Source organism: Macaca thibetana, chromosome 7 (assembly GCF_024542745.1).
Source record: "Macaca thibetana thibetana isolate TM-01 chromosome 7, ASM2454274v1, whole genome shotgun sequence".
Lineage (NCBI taxonomy): Eukaryota > Metazoa > Chordata > Mammalia > Primates > Cercopithecidae > Macaca > Macaca thibetana.
The window spans coordinates 30,792,145-30,815,305 of NC_065584.1; the positions used below are offsets into that span (position 1 = coordinate 30,792,145).

General features: G+C 45.3%; 2 protein-coding genes across 16 annotated transcripts in view; one reads left to right on the forward strand and one right to left on the reverse strand.

Annotated features, from left to right (window-relative positions):
• LRRC74A (leucine rich repeat containing 74A) overlaps positions 1 to 11,825 on the reverse strand; it is a 45,148-nt gene extending 33,323 nt beyond the window's left edge. For 2 of the 9 annotated variants that reach the window (XM_050798780.1, XM_050798778.1), the window contains exons 1-4: positions 11,308 to 11,823; positions 9,460 to 9,588; positions 6,518 to 6,690; positions 1,608 to 1,715 (exon numbers count right to left, since the gene is read on the reverse strand). In XM_050798780.1, the coding sequence (XP_050654737.1) occupies positions 1,608 to 1,715; positions 6,518 to 6,690; positions 9,460 to 9,588; positions 11,308 to 11,344 (447 nt within the window). In that variant the 5' untranslated portion in view covers positions 11,345 to 11,823. Of the gene's footprint in view, positions 1 to 1,607; positions 1,716 to 6,517; positions 6,691 to 9,459; positions 9,589 to 11,307 lie in introns of all 9 variants that reach the window. The other 7 variants (XM_050798784.1, XM_050798782.1, XM_050798787.1 and 4 more) reach the window with 6 other exon arrangements.
• ANGEL1 (angel homolog 1) overlaps positions 1 to 23,161 on the forward strand; it is a 50,008-nt gene that overhangs the window by 360 nt on the left and 26,487 nt on the right. For 3 of the 7 annotated variants that reach the window (XM_050798708.1, XM_050798715.1, XM_050798716.1), the window contains exons 2-4: positions 9,353 to 9,472; positions 12,101 to 12,289; positions 22,403 to 22,517. In XM_050798708.1, coding sequence (XP_050654665.1) covers positions 9,446 to 9,472; positions 12,101 to 12,289; positions 22,403 to 22,517 — 331 coding nt within the window. In that variant the 5' untranslated portion in view covers positions 9,353 to 9,445. Of the gene's footprint in view, positions 1 to 9,352; positions 9,473 to 12,100; positions 12,290 to 19,227; positions 19,392 to 22,402; positions 22,518 to 23,161 lie in introns of those variants that run through there. The other 4 variants (XM_050798711.1, XM_050798710.1, XM_050798712.1 and 1 more) reach the window with 3 other exon arrangements.

Below are 23,161 nucleotides of genomic sequence, written 5' to 3' on the forward strand. Positions count from 1 at the left end.
TCCCAATTTAGCCTTGGTGCTTCAGATAAGCACGCTATTTTGTTTCTTTGTGTTAAAACCCAGAACAGCTTCATGTGGAGTGAAACAGTGAAAATTGAGTTCAGAGTGCAGAATTATTGTAAATTCCACTCATTGATTCGGGAAGTATGAATTGTCCTTTTAAGCTAGTGGGTGGGACTTTATATAAAGTGGCCATTATGGTCTTAATTGGTTGTTTCCCCCTTTTCTTTGAATTTCTTTTTAAGATGGTAAAATAAGCATAACATGATTTACCATCTTTGCCGTTTTTCAGTGTCCAGTGCCGTGGTATTAAGCATATTCCCATTGTGTAACCATCACCACCAGCCATCTCTAGGCACATTGTCTTTCATGAAATTATTTCATGTCTTTACTTTCTTTAAGAAAGTTCACTTTGGCCGGGCGCGGTGGCTCACGCCTGTAATCCCAGCACTTTGGGAGGCCGAGACGGGCGGATCACGAGGTCAGGAGATCGAGACCATCCTGGCTAACACGGTGAAACCCTGTTTCTACTAAAAAATACAAAAAAAAAAAACAAAACTAGCCGGGCGAGGTGGCGGGCGCCTGTAGTCCCAGCTACTCGGGAGGCTGAGGCAGGAGAATGGCGTAAACCCGGGAGGCGGAGCTTGCAGTGAGCTGAGATCCGGCCACTGCACTCCAGCCTGGGCGACAGCAAGACTCCGTCTCAAAAAAAAAAAAAAAAAAAAAAAAAAAAAGAAAGTTCACTTTAAGGCAACTATGCAGAGCTACATTTATCAATTTTTTTTTTTTTTTTTGAAACAGAGTCTCACTCTGTCACCTAGGCTGGAGTGCAGTGGCGTCATCTCAGCTAACTGCAACCTCTGCCTCCGGGGTTCAAGCAATTCTCCTGCCTCAGCCTCCCGAGTAGCTGGGATTACAGGTGCACACCACCATGCACAGTTAACTTTTTATATTTTTAGTAGAGGCGGGGTTCCACCATGTTGGCCAGGCTGGTCTCGAACTCCTGACCTCAGGTGATCTGCCCACCTTGCCTTCCCAAAGTGTTGGGATTACAGGCGTGAGCCACCATGCCTGGCCACATTTATCATTTTTAAGGTCTTCTAAGTTCCAGACAGAAATGGGTTCTTTTTTTCTTTCTTTTTTTTTTTTTGAGATGGAGTCTCACTCTTGTCGCCCAGGCTGGAGTGCAGTGGTGCGATCTCGGCTCACTGCAACCTCCACCTGCTGGGTTCAAGCCATTCTCCTGATTCAGCCTCCTGAGTAGCTGGGATTACAGGTGCCCACCACCATGCCCGGCTAATTTTTGTATTTTTAGTAGAGACGGGGTTTCACTATGTTGGCCAGGCTGGGCTCGAACTCCTGACCTCAGGTGATCCACCTGCCTCGGCCTCCCAAAGTGCTGGGATTGCAGGTGTGAGCCACCATGCCTGGCCATAAATTGTTTCTTAGGATTTTCTACAGCCATAGGAAACACAGCCTCTCACATGTGACCCTCCTCCGAGAAGTCACGTGGGAAGGGCAGGGGCCGGCAGGGCCTCTGGCTTGTGTCCAGTGGGTTGTGAATCCCCAGGGATGATGGTAGGAGCCAGCACAGCGGGGCACAGTACCATCTCCTGGAGGTAGTAGTTCTCTTGTAGCATCTCCACCAGGCTCAAGACGCCCTCCTCCATGATGCAGTTGTCTTCCAGCTCCAGTTTGGTAACAGCCGTGTTGGACTTCAGCCAGCACAAGGGGAAGGAGAGAGACACAGAAGCGGTTGGTGACCCAGTCAGTTCTCTGCTTGCCCTGAGATGCAGGCTAGGAATTCTGAAGGCCTGGCAAGGGTGAAGAGACCAGAACAGGGGCCGAACCAACCCGTAGAGTTTTGCTAGGACAATACGCTGATTCTGGGAGAATTTAGAAAAGAATCCTGAAAGCAATTAAAACCCTGACAAGTCGGAGGCACAAGGATGAGCTAAACAGATTTTAACTATTGAGCCCTAAGGAGAAAGAACTGTGACCTACTCCAAGATTAAGGAAAACTTGATACATTGAATAAGGATATTTAAACATAAAGATTCTTGCAAGGAGGTCTTTTAAGCATTGATTTTGCTTTCTTCAGAGGCCTTTCTTCTAATTTAGGCTTAAGTCTTATCTGGTACACTCTTTTAAATTCATATTTATTTATTTATTAATTATTATTTTTTGAGATGCGGTCTATGTTGCCCAGGCTGATCTCAAACCCATGGGCTCAAGTGAGCCTCCTGCCTTAGCCTCCCAAGTAGCTGGAATTACAGACGTGAGCCACCACACCTGGCTCTGGTACTCTTTTTAATAGGAGGTGACCTCAAGTCTGTTTGGAAGGAATTGGACACATAAATCTTCGGTGAATATCTAGATCCAAGCTAGTCGCATTTCTTTTTTTTTTTTTTGAAATGGAGTGATTTCTCTGTCGCCCAGGATGGAGTGCAGTGGCGCGATCTCAGCTCACTGCAACCTCTGCTTCCCAGGTTCAAGCAATCCTCCCTGCCTCAGCCTCCTGAGTAGCTGGGATTACAGGTGCCCACCACCACACTTGGCTAATTTTTGTATTTTTTTAGTAGAGATGAGGTTTCACCATGTTCGCCAGGCTCGTCTTGAACTCCTGACCTCAGGTGATCCACCCACCTTGGCCTCCCAAAGAGGTGGGATTACAGGCATGAGCCACCGCGACCAGCCACTAGTCTGCATTTCAATGAGGGGCAAGAGGAGAGAGAGGAAAGGACTCGCATTGCAGCATGAAGGACTGGGGTTAGCTCTAATCAGAAATTCAATCTTCCCTTCCCCACCTTGTTCCAAATACACACAGGTACAGAGAACAGACAGAGGTTTGGATTTGAGCATTTTCAAGTCCCACTAAGGAGCAAGAGAAGTAGCAAGTGGAAGGCGTGTTAATGCTGGTCCTCCCCAACCCTCTCCCCTGGAAAAGGAAAATGTGATAGTACAAGCTATTGCAATGCGGGATGGTTCACCCCCGGGCTTCCTGAAATGTCTTCTGGTCTCAGCTCTCTGGGCTGGGCAAAATTCAATTGCCTTGAGTTGTGCTCAAAGGCGAGGGAGATGGCTCAGGGGGCCTCCCAGTCTAGGTGCTATTTAGCAGTGTCTAGAAACATCAGTTGAATCACCACTGCCAGATTCATACTGGCGACCAGCACATTCTAGGGGGAAGCAGGAGGCCCAGTTCCCAAATCCATCCACGTTTATTCCACACAGGCCAGTGTCTATTTGTCACTCTCTGTGTTCACTGCTGGTGAAACAAGGATTAACAGAGAACATTCCCATTCTCACCCCACCTGCTGCCCCCACATACAAGGGCACGGTAATGGGCCGTCAAGGGATACACGCAAGGATGAAATACTATCCCTGCTATTAGGCTGCTCCTAATCTAAGCCAGGGAAACACAAATACGTGAAAAGTTAATCAGTACAAAGAGCAAATAGAAGTTCAGTCCACCAGAATGTCACGATGATTACTTGTCAAATGAATGATACAGAGAATGGGGGAAGAAGAAACTCCTCCCAAACAGAAACTGCCGTTACTAAGAAACAAGTGGTCCAAGTCCCAAGAGGATGTCATATGGTCCACGTTTTTCCCCCGAAGCTCCTGAGGTAATGGTGCATTCCTAACGCTTCATTAATCAGCCTTTCCACCACTGACAAATCTCAAGACGGCTTTGTTCTTTCTCCGCCCCTTTCTTCCCATCCCCGGAAAACAGTGCAATCTCACATTTCCTGTCACTTCTTAAAGTGCATATGCTAAATGCAAATGCCGTTATATCTTTCAGAAAGAATGAGTGTGTTGGGGAAAGTGAAGAAAAATAAGACCATGTATTCTAGGAATACACCGTTCAATGCCAACTGGGGGCTAGGCACTCAAAACGAACAGCAGCACACAAGCTTATCCCTCTTATCGTACAAGGAACTTACATTCTAACAATGATTACAGTAGTCCACCCCATCCTTGGGGGAAAACATCAAGACTGCTGGTAAATGCCTGAAACCAAAGATAGTACCAAATCCTAAATATACTATGCTTTTTTCCTATACATACTTACCCATGATAAAGTTTAATTCACAAATTAGGCACAATAAGATGTTAACAATAACTAATAATAAAATAGAACAATTATTATAATATAGTATCATAAAAGTAATATTGCCAGGGCACCGTGGCTCATGCCTATAATCCCAGCACTTTGGGAGGCCAAGTGGGGAGGATCACTTGAGGCCAAAATTTCAAGACCAGCCTGGTCAACATAGTGAAACCCTGTCTCTACTAAAAATACAAAAAATTAGCCAGGCGTGGTGGCGCGCACCTGTAATCCCACCTACTCAGGAGGCTGAGGCAAGAGAATCACTTGAACCTGGGAGGTAGAAGTTGCAGTGAGCTCAGATCATGACCCTGCACTCCAGCCTGGGAGACAGAGCGATACTGTCTCTCAAAAAAAAATAAAAGTGATGTGTATGTGGCATATCTCTCTCTTGTTCTCTCTCAAAATATCTTATTGTACTGTAAGAACAACTGAAACTGTAGACAGTGAAACTGTGGATAAGGGTGGACTACTGTACCTTCTAGCAACCAACAATGACAGTGTATTTCCAGGCTTTTTGGAGCTCATCATGTATTTCATAACTGAATAGATATGGACCCACAAAATTGCCTTCCTCATTCATCAGTCTCTCAGATGTCTGCATCATTGAACTTGGCCTACTCAGTCTTCCTGCAGCTTGTCTTTGGCTGTCTCTACCATTCTGTAGCTTCTCCTCTCAGTCACTCATCCTCTATTGAATTTACTGACTCCTTTTCTTCTTTCAGCTCCTTTATAAATAATATTTTTAAAGAATTCTTTCTCAGTCCTGAAACTGTCCCTATAAACTTTAAAAAATTGATCAGGGAAGACGGGAGGGGAGAAACAGAAATCAGCCCAGCTTGCAGCACACACAGCATTGGTCATGAGGTCAGCTGCTCTCTGACCCCTTCCTCAGAGTTGTTTGCTGCCTGTTGCCCTAGAATCACATAGACTCTGTCACAGGATCATAGTTCCTTTTCACTGCTCTACAGATAACATCGCAAGCATTGTGAAATGTTAAGTTTTCTATCTGAGATGCTGGTGAAACTATACTGACATCAGCTGGTCTGAAGGACCCCAAGAGAAGCTGACTCACCAAAGCATGCAGCTGCTACCTCCTGATGATTTCATCCCCCTTGTCCCAACCAATCAATGACCCTAATTTTTCAGTCCCTTGTCCTCCAAGATCCCCTTAAAAACTGTTGGCCAGGCCAGGTCCAGTGGCTTATGCCTGTAATCCCAGCAGTTTAGGATGCTGAGGTGGGTGGATCGCCTGAACCCAGGAGTTTGAGACCAGCCTGGGCAACACAGCAAGCCTCCTTCTCTACTAAAAATACAAAAATTAGCTGGGTGCAGTAGTGAACACCTGTGGTCCTAGATAATCAAGAGGCTGAGGCAGGAGGATCACTTAAGCTCAGGAGGTCAAAGCTGCAGTGAGCCATGATCATGCCACTGCATTCCAGACTGGGTAATAGAGAAAACCTGTCTCAAACAAACAACTCTAGACCAGAACTCCTTAGGGAAATGGACGGAAGCGTTCCCTTCATTTCCTTGCTTGGCCACCCTGTGATCATTAAACTCTTTGTTGCAAATTCTGCTGTTTCAGTGCATTGGTCCTTATTGCACAGTGAGCATATGAACCTGGTGGTCCTGTAAGTACTCTTTATTTTTCTCTGTTAATTCTTTACATGGATAATTTAACTATTACCAATTTTAAATGTCACCTCTAAAGACACATCTACCTCTCTGTGTTACTGAGCTGTTGTATAATGGAATTTTCTGTTTACTTTTCTAAGTGAACAAACAGTGTTGTGCTGACATGCAGTTGTTAGGTTTTCTGTTTTTCTGTGATGGGAGTCAGTTTTGTGTGTAAGTCAGTTATAATTATATAAAGTCATGCTGAACTCAAGGTCAAGTCCTTGTTTGGTTATACCAAGCTGAGAGATAACACTGTTTCTGTGGGAAAACTTGATCTATTCTACAGCACGGTATTTATGAATTATAATGTTGCACAAGGCAGACGTTGAATGGAATGGGTCAGTAGTAAACCCATTTATAGCACAGGTGAGCTTTGGAATGGAGACCCAGGTTGGCATTTTGTTGGTGCTCTTACATTGATCATTGGGCCTGGTCACTTTTCTGGCCCCAGGGGCTGGTGCCTTTTCTTCCTGAACAGTAAAGAGTATATAGACGTCTATTTTTTTCTCCCCAAAGTCTCTGCAAGGAGCATAGACTTCTAAGGCCCAGGTTGCTAGCAGCCTCCTACCAGGAGCTAAATAAATCATTTGGCAGCCAAGCAGAACCCAGGGCAGTGTGGGCATAAAGGTCCCTATTTAGGCTCCATAGGAGGGGCCCTCTGAATCTTGGGCCTACCACTCTGCCAACCCTCCACCTCCACGAGGTTTCATGAGCCCCTGCTAGCATGCTCACCACCAGGGCTATAGCAATAGCCTTGGTACCCCTGGGGCCCAGGCCGTGGTGGTTGAGGTTCACGTAGGACTCCTCCATGTTCCGAATGAAGTATGAGACAGGCACTACACCCACCAGTTTGCAGGCCTCCAGGTACAGCTCCTTTTGTCCAGTGGTGAAAAATTTCTCATTATCTGCAGAGAAAGATGGGCTGAAGTAGGATTTCTCTTCCACCTTTGCCTTCTCTCCCCTCTAGCCCCAGGTCACATTCACTCATGCCTAGACTGTCCTCTGCCAGAGGATCTCTCCCTGTGGGTATGTGCTAAGAAGCCAGCTCCTGTCTGGGACATCAGTCCATGGTGGGAGAGGGAGACTCTAACTCCAGAAAGTCCCAGATGAATGTTTTCCTTTGGGTAGGAGATGAGGTCCATGGTTTTAGGCCAGAAGCTTTCCTAGAAGTGAGCAGTGTGCTTCACCCCACCTGCCCAGGTTGGCCACATCCAGTGACTGGTCAAGGACATAGAAGGCCCAAGCCCTCTTGCCCACCTTTGGACAACTCTGAAAGGTTAAAAGCAGATGACTTTTGATGGCTGATGGAGTCTCCATTTCACTTTTAATTTCACCACCACTATCACAAGGTTGTGAGTCATGAAAAAAGCTTCACCAAAGACTAATAGAGGCACCGACATTTAAAAAGCCCAACTAGGACAGGGTGGACCTCTCAAAATGGCAAACCAGTGAATATGGAAAGACCTCCACATCAGTGAGAAATAAGCACGCTTGCATATGAATGGTCTTTCTTCTTTCAAAAGTTTGCATGTCATTTTCCTTATAAAAAGGACTGTCATCCTTGCTTTATCGACGACAAACCTAGCCTCAAATAACACACAGTTGGTCAGTGCTAAAACCAGCTAGCAGAAGTAGGGACTGCACCTTTCCATTCTAACCCCTGGGGGCGTTTATTCCTTAGGCTTTAGGCCAGCCTGGCCCGTGGTCACTGGGCATCAGGCCTCCCTGGATTCTGGGTGCCCCACAGCTGTGTCCTCATTAGGCAAGTCCAGCCTATGGCAGGGCTTCCTGGAGCCAGCTGGCCTCTATGTCTGCATCTGTTTTTCCTTTGGATCCCAGGGCCTTTGGCCAACCCCCTCCCCGCCCAAACAATCTAAGGCTGACAATGGGAACTTTGTTGGTAAAAGGACAAGTGCTTTACAGGGAAGCTGATTTTGCAAGCACAACTACAAAGCAGACTTCTTTTTGGGATGCTTGTACAGCAGCACTTCTCCACCTCAGCACTGCAGGTATTTTGGGGTGGATAATTCTGTTCTGAGGGCTGTCCTGTACATAGTAGGGTGTTTAGTAGGATCCCTGGCATGGAACCACAAGATGCCAGTAGCAACCGCCTACCCCCTAGTTTGCCCAATGTCCCCTTGGTGCAAAATTGCTTCCAGGTGGGAACCACTGTTGTGGAGAAAAACAGCTCATGGCATGTGAGCAAACCAGGCTCGTCTCCCCCTCTTCTCTAGACTCACAGCCAGCACTGCTCCCAGCTGGCCCATTTCCCGTGCCCTCCCTGCTCATTCCCAGTGTCTCAGCAACCACAGCAGGGGCACCAGGAGCCAGGGCTGCTGAGCCCCGAGTTTCCCTTCAGGACAGAGTTTTTGGTGCCAAATTCAGCCATTAGAGGTTCCTGTTGGCCAAAGCAGGGAAGGTAACCCCCAGTTTTGTCCCTGGGACTAATTCTGCTGGGTTTGATGCTGACCCTTTCTAGCTGTGTTCCCTATTGTTATGTTTTATGGGCAGCTAGAGACAGTGTTAGCACTTGCTGCAGTCAGGGGAAGAGGTAGGGGGAATGAAATAGAAAGAGGACCCTTTGGCCAAACATCCAGTGTTGTCCTTTGCTACCTTCTCCAACCAGGTGAATGAAGTTGGGTGTTGGAAGCTACGTTAGCAACAGACTTGAAGTGGACAAGAAGCCAGAAAAAGAGCAACAAGCTGCCTGGGGGACAGTGGGGAGGAGGTCTGCGTGGAAGGGTGAAGATGTATGTTGACCATGGTGGAGAGGATTATAAACTGACTTGATGCAGATGAACTTCACAGTTTAATTTGGCAGAATTGGCCTTCCTCCATCTCTGCTGCCTGTGAATCACTGCCCAGCAGCCAGCTGCAAGGCCACAGGAGAGGAAGGGTGACTGGACTAGACTTGGCCTGGGAAGTTTGAGGCTGGCCCTGTCAGATGGAACCAGTGTCATTCTCCCCTTGCTTCACAAGTGTTCTCTTTTGATGCTTCCCTTCTTGGGGAAACTGGGAGGAGAGAGGGTGGAGGTGTTGTTTGCATTAACAGAGTCTTTGTTTCAGCTCAGCCGGTCCCCATACGCAGGCATGCTTAGATTTATCAAGAAAAGTAGGGGAAACCAGAGCTCTAAGGTGAGTATGGGAAAGTCACTGGGATGCAAGATAGGCCACAGAGACACTCCAGGGGCCTGGGATATGGAATACAGAAGGCAGGACCATCAGAGTGAGTCAAACACGGGATCAGCCAATATGCTGGGCAAACTCCCATTGTCCCTGGGCAATGCCTATGATCTCTTTAAGGCCCAGTTCTTCTTCTGTTAAAAGTGGGCAATGATGTCTACCTTCTAGGACTATTGCAAAGATTGCATAGGATGCCCATGTGGAAATATTTAGATCAGAAAACCCTGTTTGTGTATTGATTCAGTTTTTAACAAGCTGACGTGAGGGTACTGCTCCTGACGCAGGTGACAAGCGTGGGAAGCTGAAGCTGCTGTCCCCGGGCAGCCTGGAGGAGGACTCCAGGCAAAATCGAGCACAGGCCTTTCTGCCACATTTCCTCCACAGGCCGTCCGCAGGGCAGACTCTGGAGTGAGATGACAGCTCCTGGAAACCAGATTTCTCCAGCTTCTGAGGAGAAGCTGCCCTGACTGCCCCCAAATGCCCATGCTCACCTTCAATCTCCAGGTCTGTTTCCGAATTCTCCCGGGCTGGTTTCACTTTTTCTACAGTTGGTGGGGGTTCGGCCTCACAGTAGAGCGTTTTATCGCTGCTCTGTGGTACTAGCTCAGTTTCAGTCTCATCTGGAAGAAAAAAACTCATCTCCTTGATGCCAGGAATAAAACCTGCTGGCCTCTCCAGTAAAGCCTGCCGCTACCACCCCTCTGTCTCTGCTCCCTTCCTCTGAGCCCCAGGTCCTCAAGGTGCCAAGCCCTGCCAGGGCAAGTCCGCTCTACAAACCTGCCTTCCCCATTAGCGCTGCCTCTGACTGCTGGGTCCATGGGGCTTGTGAAACCAACTCCCTTCTGCTCCCTGGAGACTGGCTGCTCCTGCCCGCTTCCCTGTCTGAGGCCTGCCTTGGAGATCAGCTCCTTGCTCACACTTTCCCCTTCTTATGTGTTTGGGTGGGTTTTGAGGTGTGCTGGCACTCTTTCAGGTGAAAGGTTGGGTCCCGATACATAGGCTTCCTTATTGTCAGGCACAAATGGTGCCAGGGAGTATAAGGGGCAGGGCGGGCCAGGGCAGGTGGCAACTTAGGTCAAATAGAAAATAAAATGGACCAGGAGCAGTTCCAGAGAGCAAGAGAAGGAAGGGTGACTGGGTTAGCTTTGGCCTGGGAAGTTTGAGGCTGGCCCTGTCAGATGGAACCAGTGTCATTCTCCCCTTGCTTCACAAGTGTTCCTTTTGATGCTTCCCTTCTTGGGGAAACTGGGAGGAGAGAGGGTGAAGGTGTTGTTTGCATTAACAGAGTCTTTGTTTCAACTCAGCCAGTCCCGATACCCAGGCATGGGTAAGAATTTGACTTACCTTCTCTTCCTTCCAATCTAACATTGATTTGTGATCAGGAAAGGAGGGGCTTGAAAATCTCCCTTGGGTTGAAATGAATTACTATGATTAATTCATAGTGATGAATTAATCATATTACTGGGAACAGAGCTTCCCTCACACCAGTCCACTACACTTGCTAGATGTGGTTTTACCACCTCTGGGCCATTGACCTGGGATCAGCCATAGGCTTGTGGAAGCCACACATAAAATCCAGAGCTCAATTCTCAGACATCAGCAGGACTCAGTAGTTTCAAGAAGCCACACTATGCCTCTGAATGACGTGTCAGAATTTAGCCAACCCACTCATTGGGTAGGCTGAGCGTTTGTGGCAGGGGTCGCAAGTTTTGACCACCCAGATTCTAGGATGGTGGGGTTCCTAATGAGTCCATGTTCTTTCTTAATCCTTGTCCATAGACCCAGGTTCCAACATTTATCTCCCAGCCTGTCTGGGATACACAGTGCAGGTAGCAGTAGCCTGGTAGTTAGAAGACAGACAGCAGCTTGGCTGCCAAACTGCTGAGTGCCTTAGAAAAGTGATGAATTTCTAAGTCTTAATTTCCTTGTCAAACAATTTAGAATTCCATACAACCAGTAGGATGCTGGTAAATATTTAACAATTGATTCTCCAGGAAAGAAAAAAAAACACCAAAAATATCCTGATTTATAGTGTTAGCCAATTCATGTGGTGTAAATATTCCCAATGTGGCTGATTTCAAACTATAAATATGGTATCAACCAGCCCACACAATACAAATTAAAGCTGGCTGGAGCCAGTATGACATAATTCTAGCATAGCACTGTAGCCAACTCTTCCTGTTTGCCAAGCCCTGAACCCAAGTCAGTATAACACATCATCCCACTTCTAGAGGGTCCCAGGTGAGGAAAGAAGTGGGCTTCAGGGTCCTGTGATCACTAGGTGTTGTACTGAGGCAGCGGGGATGGGCCTGAGTGGTGAGAGATGGGATGCCTTTCACCTTCTGTCTCAGGCTGAAGAGGCTTGTCATTGTCCATGGTGCCAGGACCCTCTTGAGGGCAGCTGCCAACTTCTTGCCACCTCTTGACTGCTTCCCTAAGAAGCACACCTGTCCATTCGCCTCTGTCTCAAACTTTGTGAACTTCTCTCATGAGGGGGCATCCCAGGGGAGCCTGCAGTTATCCTTCCCTCCCAGCAAGCCCTGGGAAGAGTGGGCTTTGATGGAAATTGGATGTGCATGAATTTGACCCCAACTCTGTCTGGGAGAGGTAGCTACTTCTCCAGCTCATCCGGGAGAGTGGGACTGCTCTATTGCTGGGACCCCTGTCAAAAGGATGCCCACCCCCCTGTGACTTTGTGACTCAGGAGCCACTTTCATTTCATCTTCAACATTCCGTGACCTCATGCAGTCATTGTGATTCACATGGTGGACCTGGCAACAGCAGGCCTCCCGCCTTCTGGCAGGCACCTGTTCTCATATGTCCACTGGGGCCAAGCCCAGGCTTGGCTGTGAGTGCTCAGGTGCTGTGCGGGGGGCCTCTCAGTGGTGTTGTATTTCCCTCTGAGTCAGGACCCAACCCAAGCCCCTTAATTAGGGGACTGTGAAGAGCCGCCATCATGTTCTTCTCGCAAGAGAGCTGTGCTTCAGGTAGGAAGTATTTCAGTGGTGGGTGAAGTCGGTTTCCTTCTGCCCAGCTCTTCTTCCTTTTTTCTTTTTCCCATGGGAGAGCATCTCAACCTCGGAGCTGAAGATCAAAAGCAAAGCACAATGAACATATGTCCTATCACTATAGTTTGTTGCAGCCAAAGCATTGTTAAATCCAAACTACGGGGCTGCCTACGTTGAGACTGTTCAACCAGCATTCCCACACTCGGCCATTCTCACGTGTGTTGGAGTTGAAGTCCAGTTGCAGTTTGGTGTCAGGAGAATCTGGAGGCGCATTTGTTCTTTCTTGATAAGTTTTCAGGACATCAACGGTCAGGTCAGTGACTGGAGGGCTTGAGGATGTGAAAATTCCTTTTTCTTTCCTTTTTTTTTTTTTTTTTTTTGTTGCTACTCAGAATGCGGAAGATCTAGAAATTTGTGCAAGGAAAACATGATTAGAACCGTGGATCAAAATAAATATGTATGCCTGAGATGTTACTTATTCCTTCGAGCATTCACGCTGAGAAATACTTATTGAGTCTCTATTATGCACAGGCGCTAAAATAGGCACGACTATGGGGAAGGGATGCAGACATGATGAAGACAGGACCCTTTTAAGGCATGTGCAATGCATGATAGAAATTGACAAGGCCACACCAGGGTGAGGGTCCTGGGCAAATACTTTTGGCAGAGTTCTTGCTCATATAAACAATTTGAGTCACCCTAAGTCAGCATGTCAGCACCATTCTGGTGGCCCAATCTCATGTGGTCCTTCTAAAGAAATACCAAACAGGCCAGGGGGATGATCAGTTCCTAGGATGATCAGGTAGACATGAGTCCACCAGTGATCCTCAGGGCATCTGGCTGACCCACACTATTGCAGAGGATAAGGAAGCATTAACTGGGAGAAAGAGGGATCAGAGGGCATGTGTGTCCTGGTCTAGGGTTCTCGGTGCTCTACTTGGAGGGCACCATCTCGTCTCAGGTACTGAAGGGTGAGTGAGAAAATCTAGAGGTAGGTGCTCCAACTAAGCCACTGGACAGAGGCGCCATCAGCCTGGGTCTAACAGCAGCAGGGAAACTGAGAAGGGTCTTTGGGGAAATGTGCTGGGAGTTCAGGGAGGGTGAGGCTTCTTCACATTGGGGAGCTTTCTTGGGCTCTGGACAAGTAGAGTCTGGGGAAAAGGCATTTCCAGGAGGTCAGGATGAAGGAAGGCAGCAGATCTCCAGGTAGGAGTGCAGGCTGTGAAGAGGAGTAGCGGAACGGGAGGCCACCAGGGCCAGAGCAGCTTCAGGGAGAGATCCGAATGCAATTAAAAGGCAATAGGGAGACATTGAAGAGTTTTGAACAGGGGAGTGACATCATCAGAGATTTTCTTTAGAATGGTGGACAGCAATATTCTTTGCATAATAGTTATTTCTGGAAAAAATAAAAACATTTAAGGACCATAATTTTAAAAAATGTGTATCTTTTAAAAACCCTGAAATGTAATACCTGTAACTTCTTTTTATAACTTATTATTTTTCAAAATTTCTGTGATTATTGTTATTTTTTCTCAAAATTTCTGTATTATTAAAGGGGTTTCTTTTTTTTTTAGATGGTATCTTGCTCTGTCGCCCAGGCTGGAATGCAGTGGAGCGATCTCAGCTCACTGCAACCTCCACCCCCTGGTTCAAGCGATTCTCCTGCCTCAGCCTCCCCAGTAGCTGGGACTACAGGCATGAGCCACCACATCCAGTTAATTTTGTATTTTTAGTAGAGATGGGAGTTTCACCATGTTGGCCAGGCTGGTCTCAAACTCCTGACCACAAATGATCCACCCACCTCGGCCACCCAAAATGTTGGGATTATAGGCGTGAGCCACTGCGCCGACCAAGGGTATCTTTTTTTTTTTTTTTTTTTTTTTTTGAGATGGAGTCGTGCTCTGTCTATTGCCCGTGCTGGAGTGCAGTGGCACGATCTCGGCTCACTGCAACCTCCGCCTCCTGGGTTCAAGCAATTCTCCTGCCTCAGCCTCCCAAGTAGCTGGATTTATAGGTGCGCACCACCATGCCTGGCTAATTTTTCATATTTTTAGTAGAGACAGGGTTTCACCATATTGGCCAGGCTGGTCTCAAACTCTTAACCTCAAGTGATCCGCCAGCCTCGATCTTCCAAAGTGCTAGGATTACAGGCATGAGCCACCATGCCCAGCCACACTAAAAAAAAAAAAATTTTTTTTTGAGACGGACTTTTGCTTTGTTGCCCATGCAGGAGTGCAATGGCATCATCTTGGCTCACCGCAACCTCTGCCTCCCGGGTTCAAATGATTCTCCTGCCTCAGCCTCCTGAGTAGCTGGGATTACAGGCATGTGCCACCATATCCGGCTAATTTTGTATTTTTAGCAGAGTTGGGGTTTCTCCATGTTGGTCAGGCTGGTCTTGAATTCCCGACCTCAGGTGATATGCCCGCCTCGGCCTCCCAAAATGCTGGGGTTATAGGTGTGAGCCACCATGCCTGGCTCCAGTCACATTTTTTAAATTAATCTTTTTATTTTGAAATAATTTTAGATAACAGAATTACAAACATAACAGAGAGGTCCCATTTATTCTTCACTCAGCTTCACTTTATGTTAACATCTATATAACCATAAAAAATGATCAAAACTAAGTTAATATCAGTACAATGCTATTAATTAAACTATAGACTATATTTGTATTTTACTAGTTTTCTCATTAATGTCCTCTTTTGGTGCCAGGACGCCATATTACATTCATTATTGTGGCTCTGTTGATCTCCTCCAAACTGTGACATTTCCTTAGTCTTTCTTTTGTCTTTCATGACCTTGACACTTTCAAGGAGTACTGGTCAGATATTTAGAATGTCCCCAGTTTTTGTCTGGCTGATGTTTTTGTCATGGTTATTGGGAAGGGTGCCACATAGTTGATGTACCCTTCTTGGTGTGTGTCAGCAGTACATGATGTCAAGATGTATTATATTGATCACTTGGTCAAGGAGGTATCTGCCAGCTTTTGCTACAGTAAAGTTGCTATTTTTCCTTTTATACAGAATACAGACTTAGATACTTTAAGACTCTGCAAATGTCCTCTTTCTGCTCAAATTTTTGCCCACTAATATTAGCATCTATCAATGGATCATGCCTCAATAATAACTATGGTGTTCTCCTGGTGATTTTCTGTATTCGCAATCCTTCTACATTTATCGACTGGAGTTTTTCTACAGGAGTTGCCCCTCTCTACCACTTGTTTATTCAGTTGTTTGTATCTATAGGGACTCAGGTTTATTTTATTCCTTGGGTTACAATACAATACTATCATTTATTTTACTGTTCAATTTCCAACTTTGGCCATTGGGAGTTCATTCAGGTGGGTTCCTGTGCCCTCCTTTTTTTGAGCACTTCCTTACTCCTCCTCCTTTTTTTGACATCCTCCTCCCCCTTTTTTTTAGCACTTCCTTACTCTCTGGAGTCACAGAAATTACTTTTCTGGGCAAGCGCAGTGGTGCATGCCTGTAATCCCAGCACTTTGGGAGGCTGAGGCGGGAGGATCACCTGAAGTCAGGAGTTCGAGACCAGCCTGGCCAACATGGTGAAACCCTATCTTAGCTAGGTGTGGTGGCATGCGCCTGTAGTCCCAGCTACTCAGGAGGCTGAGACACAAGAATCACTTGAACCCGGGAGGCGAAGGTTGTAACGAGCAGAGATCTCTCCACTGCACTCCAGCCTGGGCGAGAGTGAGACTCTGTCTCAAAAACAAAAAAAACAAAAAAACCAAAAAAAAAAGAAGAAATTATTTTTCCAAGGAGAATTGTATTTGGAAACCTAGATCTGGGAGGTTGTGCACTCATCACTATGTGGGTATCACTACTTCTGGACTTTTTGGTGAACAGAGCTAGGAAATATATGTGTGTGTATGTAAACTAACCAACCCATAACACACATTTATATTTATTTCCATACCAGTCCATCTATATATGTACACTGAACAAAAACCATGAGTCTATACTTATGCCTCGATCCCCAGTCCAGCACTATGTGACTCATTCATGCCGTCTCCTTTTTCGTATTTGTCATTTCTTTCTCCTGGCCATAAACCTGCCTCTTGTTTTCTACCATATATCTGCTTATGTGTTCATCTCTAATATATATACATAATTAGTTTCAGAATTGCTAAGCCATAGTCCTAGAAACAAATTTACTAACTAGAGCATGGTGTCTGTTAGTATATAAGGTTGTGGTTGCTTACCCTTATGGTATCCAGTCAAAATACATTTTTCCCCAGTTACTTAGGTCAACTCTTTCTTCTCACCCCCTTCAGTGGATTATTTAATTCACGTATAATACAGTTAGATTCATTTGTCAGAGTCTGCATTTCATCTTTCCTCACACATCCTGGTTGATTTTATTATGGCTGATATATGGCAGAATTCATTCTTTGTGGTATACAGTTCTATATGTTTTGACAAATCCAGGAAGTCATATATCCACCACCATAGTCCCATTCAAAAGAGTTCCATCACCCTCAACAGCCCCTCATGCTGCCTCTTTTACCCCTCGTCCCTTCCTATCTCCTGGCAACTACTCTTCTCTTTTCTATCCTAATAGTTTTGCCTTTTCTAAGTTACATTAATGAAACCATACAATGTGTTGTTTTTTGAACTAGCTTCTTTCATTTAACAAAATGCATTTAAGAGTCATCCACGTTGCTGCAGAGTTCTTTTTTATGGTAGAGTAATAGTCTGTTACAGAGATGTACCACATTTTGCTTATGCATTCACCTGCTGAAAGACACCTTCTTATTTTCCTCTTTTTTGGTGATTATGAATAAAATGGCTATAAACATTCATGTGCGGGTGTTTGTGTGAACATGAGCTTTTTTCTGTCTTGAGTTCTCCTGCCTCAGCCTCCTGAGTAGCTGGGATTACAGGCATGTGCCACCACGCCTGGCTAATTTTTGTATTTTTATTAGAGACAGGGTTTCACCATTTTGGCCAGGCTGGTCTTGAACCCCTGACCTCAGGTGATCCACCTGCCTCAACCTCCCAAAGTGCTGGGATTACAGGAGTGAACCACCGCGCCCGAATATGTATGCCCATTTTGAATTCCCACCAAGAATGTATGACAGCATCAGTTGCTCCACATCCTTGCAAATATTTACCATTTCCAGTTTTTGGTTTTGTTCTTCCATTCTAGTAAGTGTGTAGTGGTATTTCATGGTTGTTTTAATTTGCATTTCCTCAATGATTAATGATGTTGAGCATCCTTTTGTATGCTTATTTGCCATTTATATTTCTCCTTTGTCCAGATCTTTTGCTTATTTTATTTTAATTTTTATTTATTTATTTATTTATTTTGAGATGGAGTTTCGCTCTTATTGCCCAGGCTGGAGTGCAATGGCGTGATCTTGGCTCACCGCAACCTCCGCCTCCCAGGTTCAAGTGATTCTCCTGCCTCAGCCTCCTGAGTAGCTGGGATTACAGGCATGCACCACCCCGCCTGGCTAATTTTGTATTTTTAGTAGAGATGGGGGTTTCTCTACTAAATCAGCCTTGATCAGGCTGATCTCGAACTCCCGACCTCAGGTGATCTGCCCGCCTCGGCGTCCTAAAGTGCTGGGATTACTGGCGTGAGCCGCTGCGCCCGGCCCTTTTGTTCATTTTAAGTTGAGTTATTTATTTTCTTATTGCTGAGTTTGGCAAATTCTTGATATATTCTGGAAATAAGTCTTTTGTCAGAAATGTGATTTGCAAATATTTTCTCTCAGTCTGTGGCTTGTCTTCTCATTCTCTTAACAATGTCTTTCACAGAGCAAAAGTTCTAATTTTAATAAAGCCAAATTTTGTCAAAATTATACAAATATTAGTTTTTTTTCTATTATGGATCACATTTTTGGTGTCATATCTAAAAATTATTTGCCTAACCCACGGTCATGCGGATTTTCTCCTGTTTTGTTCTAGAAGTTTTATAGTTTTGGCTTTTGCATTTAGGTTTATGATCCATTTAATTTTTTTTATTGCAATGAAATATGCATGATAAAATTTGCCATTTAACCATTAAATTTAACATTTTAAAGTGTACAATTCAGTGAGATTAAGTATATGCACAATGTTGTGCAACCATCGCCACCATTTATTTCCAGAACTTTTGCTGTGACCCATTTTGAGTTAGTTTTTGTATAAGTTGTGAAGTTATAGGTTGAGATTCATTTGTTTCACATGTGGACGTTCAATTGTTCCATCGCCATTTATTGAAAGACTATTCTTTTGCCATTTAATTGTCTTTTCACCATTGTTGAAAATCAGCTGAATTTGTATCTTTTCAATTTTGTTGTGGGGCTAGTATTTCAGAAACCACATAACCAGCATGTGCTGTACCCTCTGATTAAACTGTTGTGCTTTTGAACTACTGGTTTGTGAGGTAAGCCTTCATGGTACTGAGAGGTGGGTCTGAAAGCACTTAGGGGTGGGAGGTGAATTGACTGTACAGTTAATCCAAGGAGCTTGGCTTACATTTTGAGGACAGTGGGAGTTTGCAGTAAAAGGTTTTAGGCAGCAGTGATCTGATATGATTCACACAGTGAAAGATTGCTCTGGCTGCAGTGTGGAAAATGGATCCAGGCAGAGGAGAATCAACACTAGTCAGGAATGGCTGGAGGAAGTGGATCCACTGAATAAATACAAAGAAGGTCAAACCACTTGGATTTGGGAATCAATCAGATATAAAAGAGAAAGAGGAGAAGAAAAAAGCGGGGGCCAGGATAGCTCAGTACATGGTTGTGCCACTCCTAAAGGAGAGAACAAAGGAGCTGGGGCAGGAGTCTTTTGGAGGATGGTGGTGGGGAGGTGATGAGTACAGCTCTGCCTGGGTTGAGTCTTTGAGTTGCCGCTGGGGTGTCCTTTGGGAGAGGTCCACAGGCAAAAAGATTTATGGGTCTGTGGCCCCGAAAAAGGATTTGGGTTAAAAATGTAGATGTGTGAGTTTTCAGCATATGGATGGTATTTGAAGCCATTGGAGTGGTGAGACTTTCTCAAGAAGGGACAGTGGAGTAAGAGGAGGGAAGAGGCCAAAGGAGAAATCCTAGGAACATTATCAGGAAAAGGATGGTGGTGAGAGGAACAGAAGTGAAGGACACAAGGATAGGACATCCACCAAGACAAGCGGAAAACAAGAATGTCACAGAAACCGAGGGAAGAGAATCTTACAAGAAGGGGGAAGTTATGCAAAATTACAGAATATTCAAGAAATAATAATGCCTACGGCGTGTTCTTTCTGCAGGACCCTACTATCCTCAACAAGGAAAGCATCAGGAACAGTGAGGAGGGAGTTTTGGTGGCGTGATGGTGGTGGAAGCTATATCATAGTGGAATGAGCATGAATAAGAGTGAGGAATTGTAGACAGCAGCTGCAGACAACTCTTGCAAGAAGATTGGCTGTGAGAGGTGGGAACGCAGGGGCTAGCTGGAGGGGACCTGGCACTGAAGAAGGGCTTCTTGACAGGAGTGATTTGAGCATGTCTTAAATGTTGATGAGAAGGGGTCAGTGAAGGAAAGGAGATGGGTAGTAGAAGGAGCGTCATCTCAGAGGAGGCAGGCAGGAGGGGGTCCGGAGCATGGTGGAAGTTCCAACTGCTGTGTTGGGAGAAGAGGAAAAGGTAGTTAGAGATGCTGGTCAATGCATTGTTGTAGCAACAGGGATTAGAAAATTTACACTTGGTGGCTCTATTTTTTCTCTAAAGTTGATGGGGAGATAATCTCCTGAGAGCAAGAAGGGAGGCAATAGGGCAGCAAGTTTGAAAAGAATGATCATTGTAAGAATGGGAGAGAAAGCTAATTAAAGAGCATAGAATTGCTGGGGAGGGTTGAGGGCAGAAGAGAGGTTGGAGACTAGCACATTAATGGCCTCAGTCTATGGAGTTGGTAATTTTATTCATCGGTGCTCAGCAGCCCAGATGTAAGAGCCAAGAAGAATAGTTTCACTGACCTACGCAGATATAATCCAAGAACAATGGTCAGGAGAGTTGATGATATTGGGGACAGTGATTTAAAAGAGGGGTCATGGGAATTCCATGTTGGATAGAGAAAGAAATGATGACTGAGAGAAAGCTTGAGAAGGACAGAATAGAGAAATCAAGGGTTTGATGGAGTTAAAAGATGAAGTAGAAGTGGGAGAGGCAGAAAGCCATGAGAAAGCCATGCCCTCAGAGTGGGTGTGTGAATTTATGATTTCAGAGGGGAAACAGTGCCCAGTGATGACATATCCAAGGTGCAGCCAGGGAAGGGAGTGTCTGAAGTACATGGAAATGAAGGTCATTGAGGAGATCATGGCAATGAGCTTCCAGGGGTTAGGATGACTCATCCACACTGGTGACAGGAGGACTAGAGGTAGGGAAGAAGACAGTGAGTCCAGGGCTGAAGTTTCAAGGAATCGGGGAGTGGGCAGGAGGTCAAGGAAAGTCAAGGTTGAGGTTGGGGTAAACATTGATGAGTGCCTGATAAATCTCTAATGAACACATAGATGCATGAATCAGTGAATAAGTGAGCAAATTAGTCCAGTAATTCAGACTAATCTGGCGTACATTCTGGGAATATCTAGCCATAAATCTTGAGATTCCCAAAGAAAACACTAGGCTCAGAGAAGGCAGATCACTAGGAGTATAGAGGCCTTGGGTTATCATAAGAGTTGAAGATGAGCAAATCTTTTCAGCCTATCCTATCTGAGAAGCTGTTTGTGCTCTCTAGACCAGCCCATGTTCAATACAGTAGCCATAAGGTCCTTGCAGTATTCAGGACCTGAAATAAGGCTAGTCCAAATTCAGATGTGATGTCCAAGTAAAACACACACTGGATTTTGAAGACTTAGTACAAAAAAAGAACATAAAATATCTCATCTTGAACTATTGATTACAAGTTAAAATACAAAATTTTTGGATCTATGGGGTAAAATAAAATATTATTAAATTAATTTCACTTGCTTTATCAATTGATTTATTTTTACTTTTTACACGAGGCTACTAGAAAATTCTAAATTACATGTGTGGTTCACAATATATTTCTTTTGGGCAGCCCTGTTCCAGGCATTGGTCAGTAGCCTCTGTGATCCTGAAGAAAGCACTATGCTGCCCCAATATTTGCACATGTTCAATCAATAAGTTAATAAATGTAGCCACTCTGTTGGAATTCCACATATATTTGTTGTCATAAGTAAAATTTTAGCCATCAAGGGCTTAAATTTCTTATACACTGGAACTGTCCCTTTAAGAGAGCATCTTAAGTCTCTCAAAGTATTGCAAAACCTCCCACTTACTCCATTAGATAGGTTCTGCACCCTGGAAACCATGGCAGTGATGGATGCAGGTGCTCACATTTGTCTTCATTGTTAGCACAGTTGGAATGAATTGAGGGAATTGTCTCTCTTCTTGGGATATTTCTGACACAATGAGGTTGGAGACTGTGCAAATTGCACTTGTAATTTTCCTCTGACTGGGGAAGCCTAAGGCTCCACTCCTTCAGGCCCAATCTCCTTGGAACCTGTAGTTACTGGCTTGCTTAGTAATACTCATTACAGTCGGAAAGGCAGGAACCCTATTTTAGCCAGAAATTGTGGAAGAAGATCCTACGTCAGCAGCGTCCGGAGCTGTTTTTTTTGCCCAAATCCAAAAATGTAATAGTAAACATTGAGAGTTGACGCTGGGTCAGGCACAGTGAGGAAACTGAGGCCCCAAGAGCTTAGCAACCTGAGAGGTTCCACAGGTAAAAAGTGGCAGAGCTAGGATCTCAACGTAGGTGGTGTTGAGATCCACCACACTAACTCCAAAGTGTGTGATCTTCATATCATCCTACACCTTCCAACACAACTGATTATGGACCAGGAAACAAAAAGAGGGAAGCCTCACTTAATTGGTCTCAGAAAAAGCCTCTGAAAGAACATGGATCAGTTGGGCTGACACATTGTGCCCACGCATGTGCATTGAACAGCCCAGTTGAGACTAGATCCTTTAGCAGAGGTTCCCAAACCATGCATTGGAATAAGTGTTTAAGGGTCTCATTCCAGGGCTGCTAAATCAGAACTCTGGGAGTAGAGCCTAGAAATTTGTATTTTGAAAGCATTTTCCCAGTGGAGATAAGGGAACAATTACCCTTGATTAGGATCTGATTTGGAACTTGGACTTCTGGATAACTCATGGTACAAAATGGAAGGGAGGGTACAAGGAGGGTTTTACTCAAGCCACATCAAAGGAGGGGGCCTGACCTCAGGATTGCCTTTGGTAGATCCACCATTTGTGCACTAATTTCTAAGCAGCTTCCCAACCTTCAGATTGCTGGGGCCTCTGTTTCATCTCAAACAAAGGGATGAGTGCTGTTGCCTGAAGGCAGGCAGACATTGCCACCTCTAGAACTAAGGGTAAGTAGTGGGAAGGCCACAATAACTCTCTCCTTCTTCCTCCTTTTAGCCTTTCAGTGTTATGATGTACCCAGCTGGTCCAGGATCTGGTGACTCCCCAGAAGGCTTCCCTGAACAACCAAGTCTCCAGCCACAAATTGGAAATCGCACAACTCAGACACTGGGTACTGAAACTGGGTGCATCATCCAGTCCCTCCTTCAGAGCCTGTTTGGGGCAGAAGACTGGGGGAGGGAGACTGGGGAAGAGAGACTCAAAGAGGTTGCTGGGTGGCACAGAAGTGATGGCAGAACTGGCCTTCATTTAGTGACACATGCTTTGTTCAACCAGTCAACAAAGGCTTATGTGGTGGCTAGTAGTGCTAGCGAATGCAGATTTGGCTGCTTGCAAAACCAATGAGCAAGGTCGTGGTATGGTAGAAGTAGACTGACTTTATCATAAACCAAAGCTAGCAGTGGGGAAAAACGATCCAGGCTTTTGCTTTAATGGAACTGCTTCACATTTCCAAGGAAAATGCAAGGCTTTAAGCAGTTTTGGTATGGAGGGTATGCAACGGGTGAGGCAGTGCAGGTCTTCATGACGAGTTCTGATGACTTACCTTGAGTTACTGCCCATCTGGTGAACAGGCTGGCATCATCTTGGGCTGGGCTGAGTTGTAAATTAGCTGTAGCCTTGAAGCAATCTCCTGGTGGGGGAGATTTCCACAGATGCCTATACTGTTTCAAGATTTAGTCTCTGGAACTTTTAAGCCAACATACAATTAGATATGCTAACAGTGTGTGTGTGGCGGGGGGATGGGGTGTCGGGGGC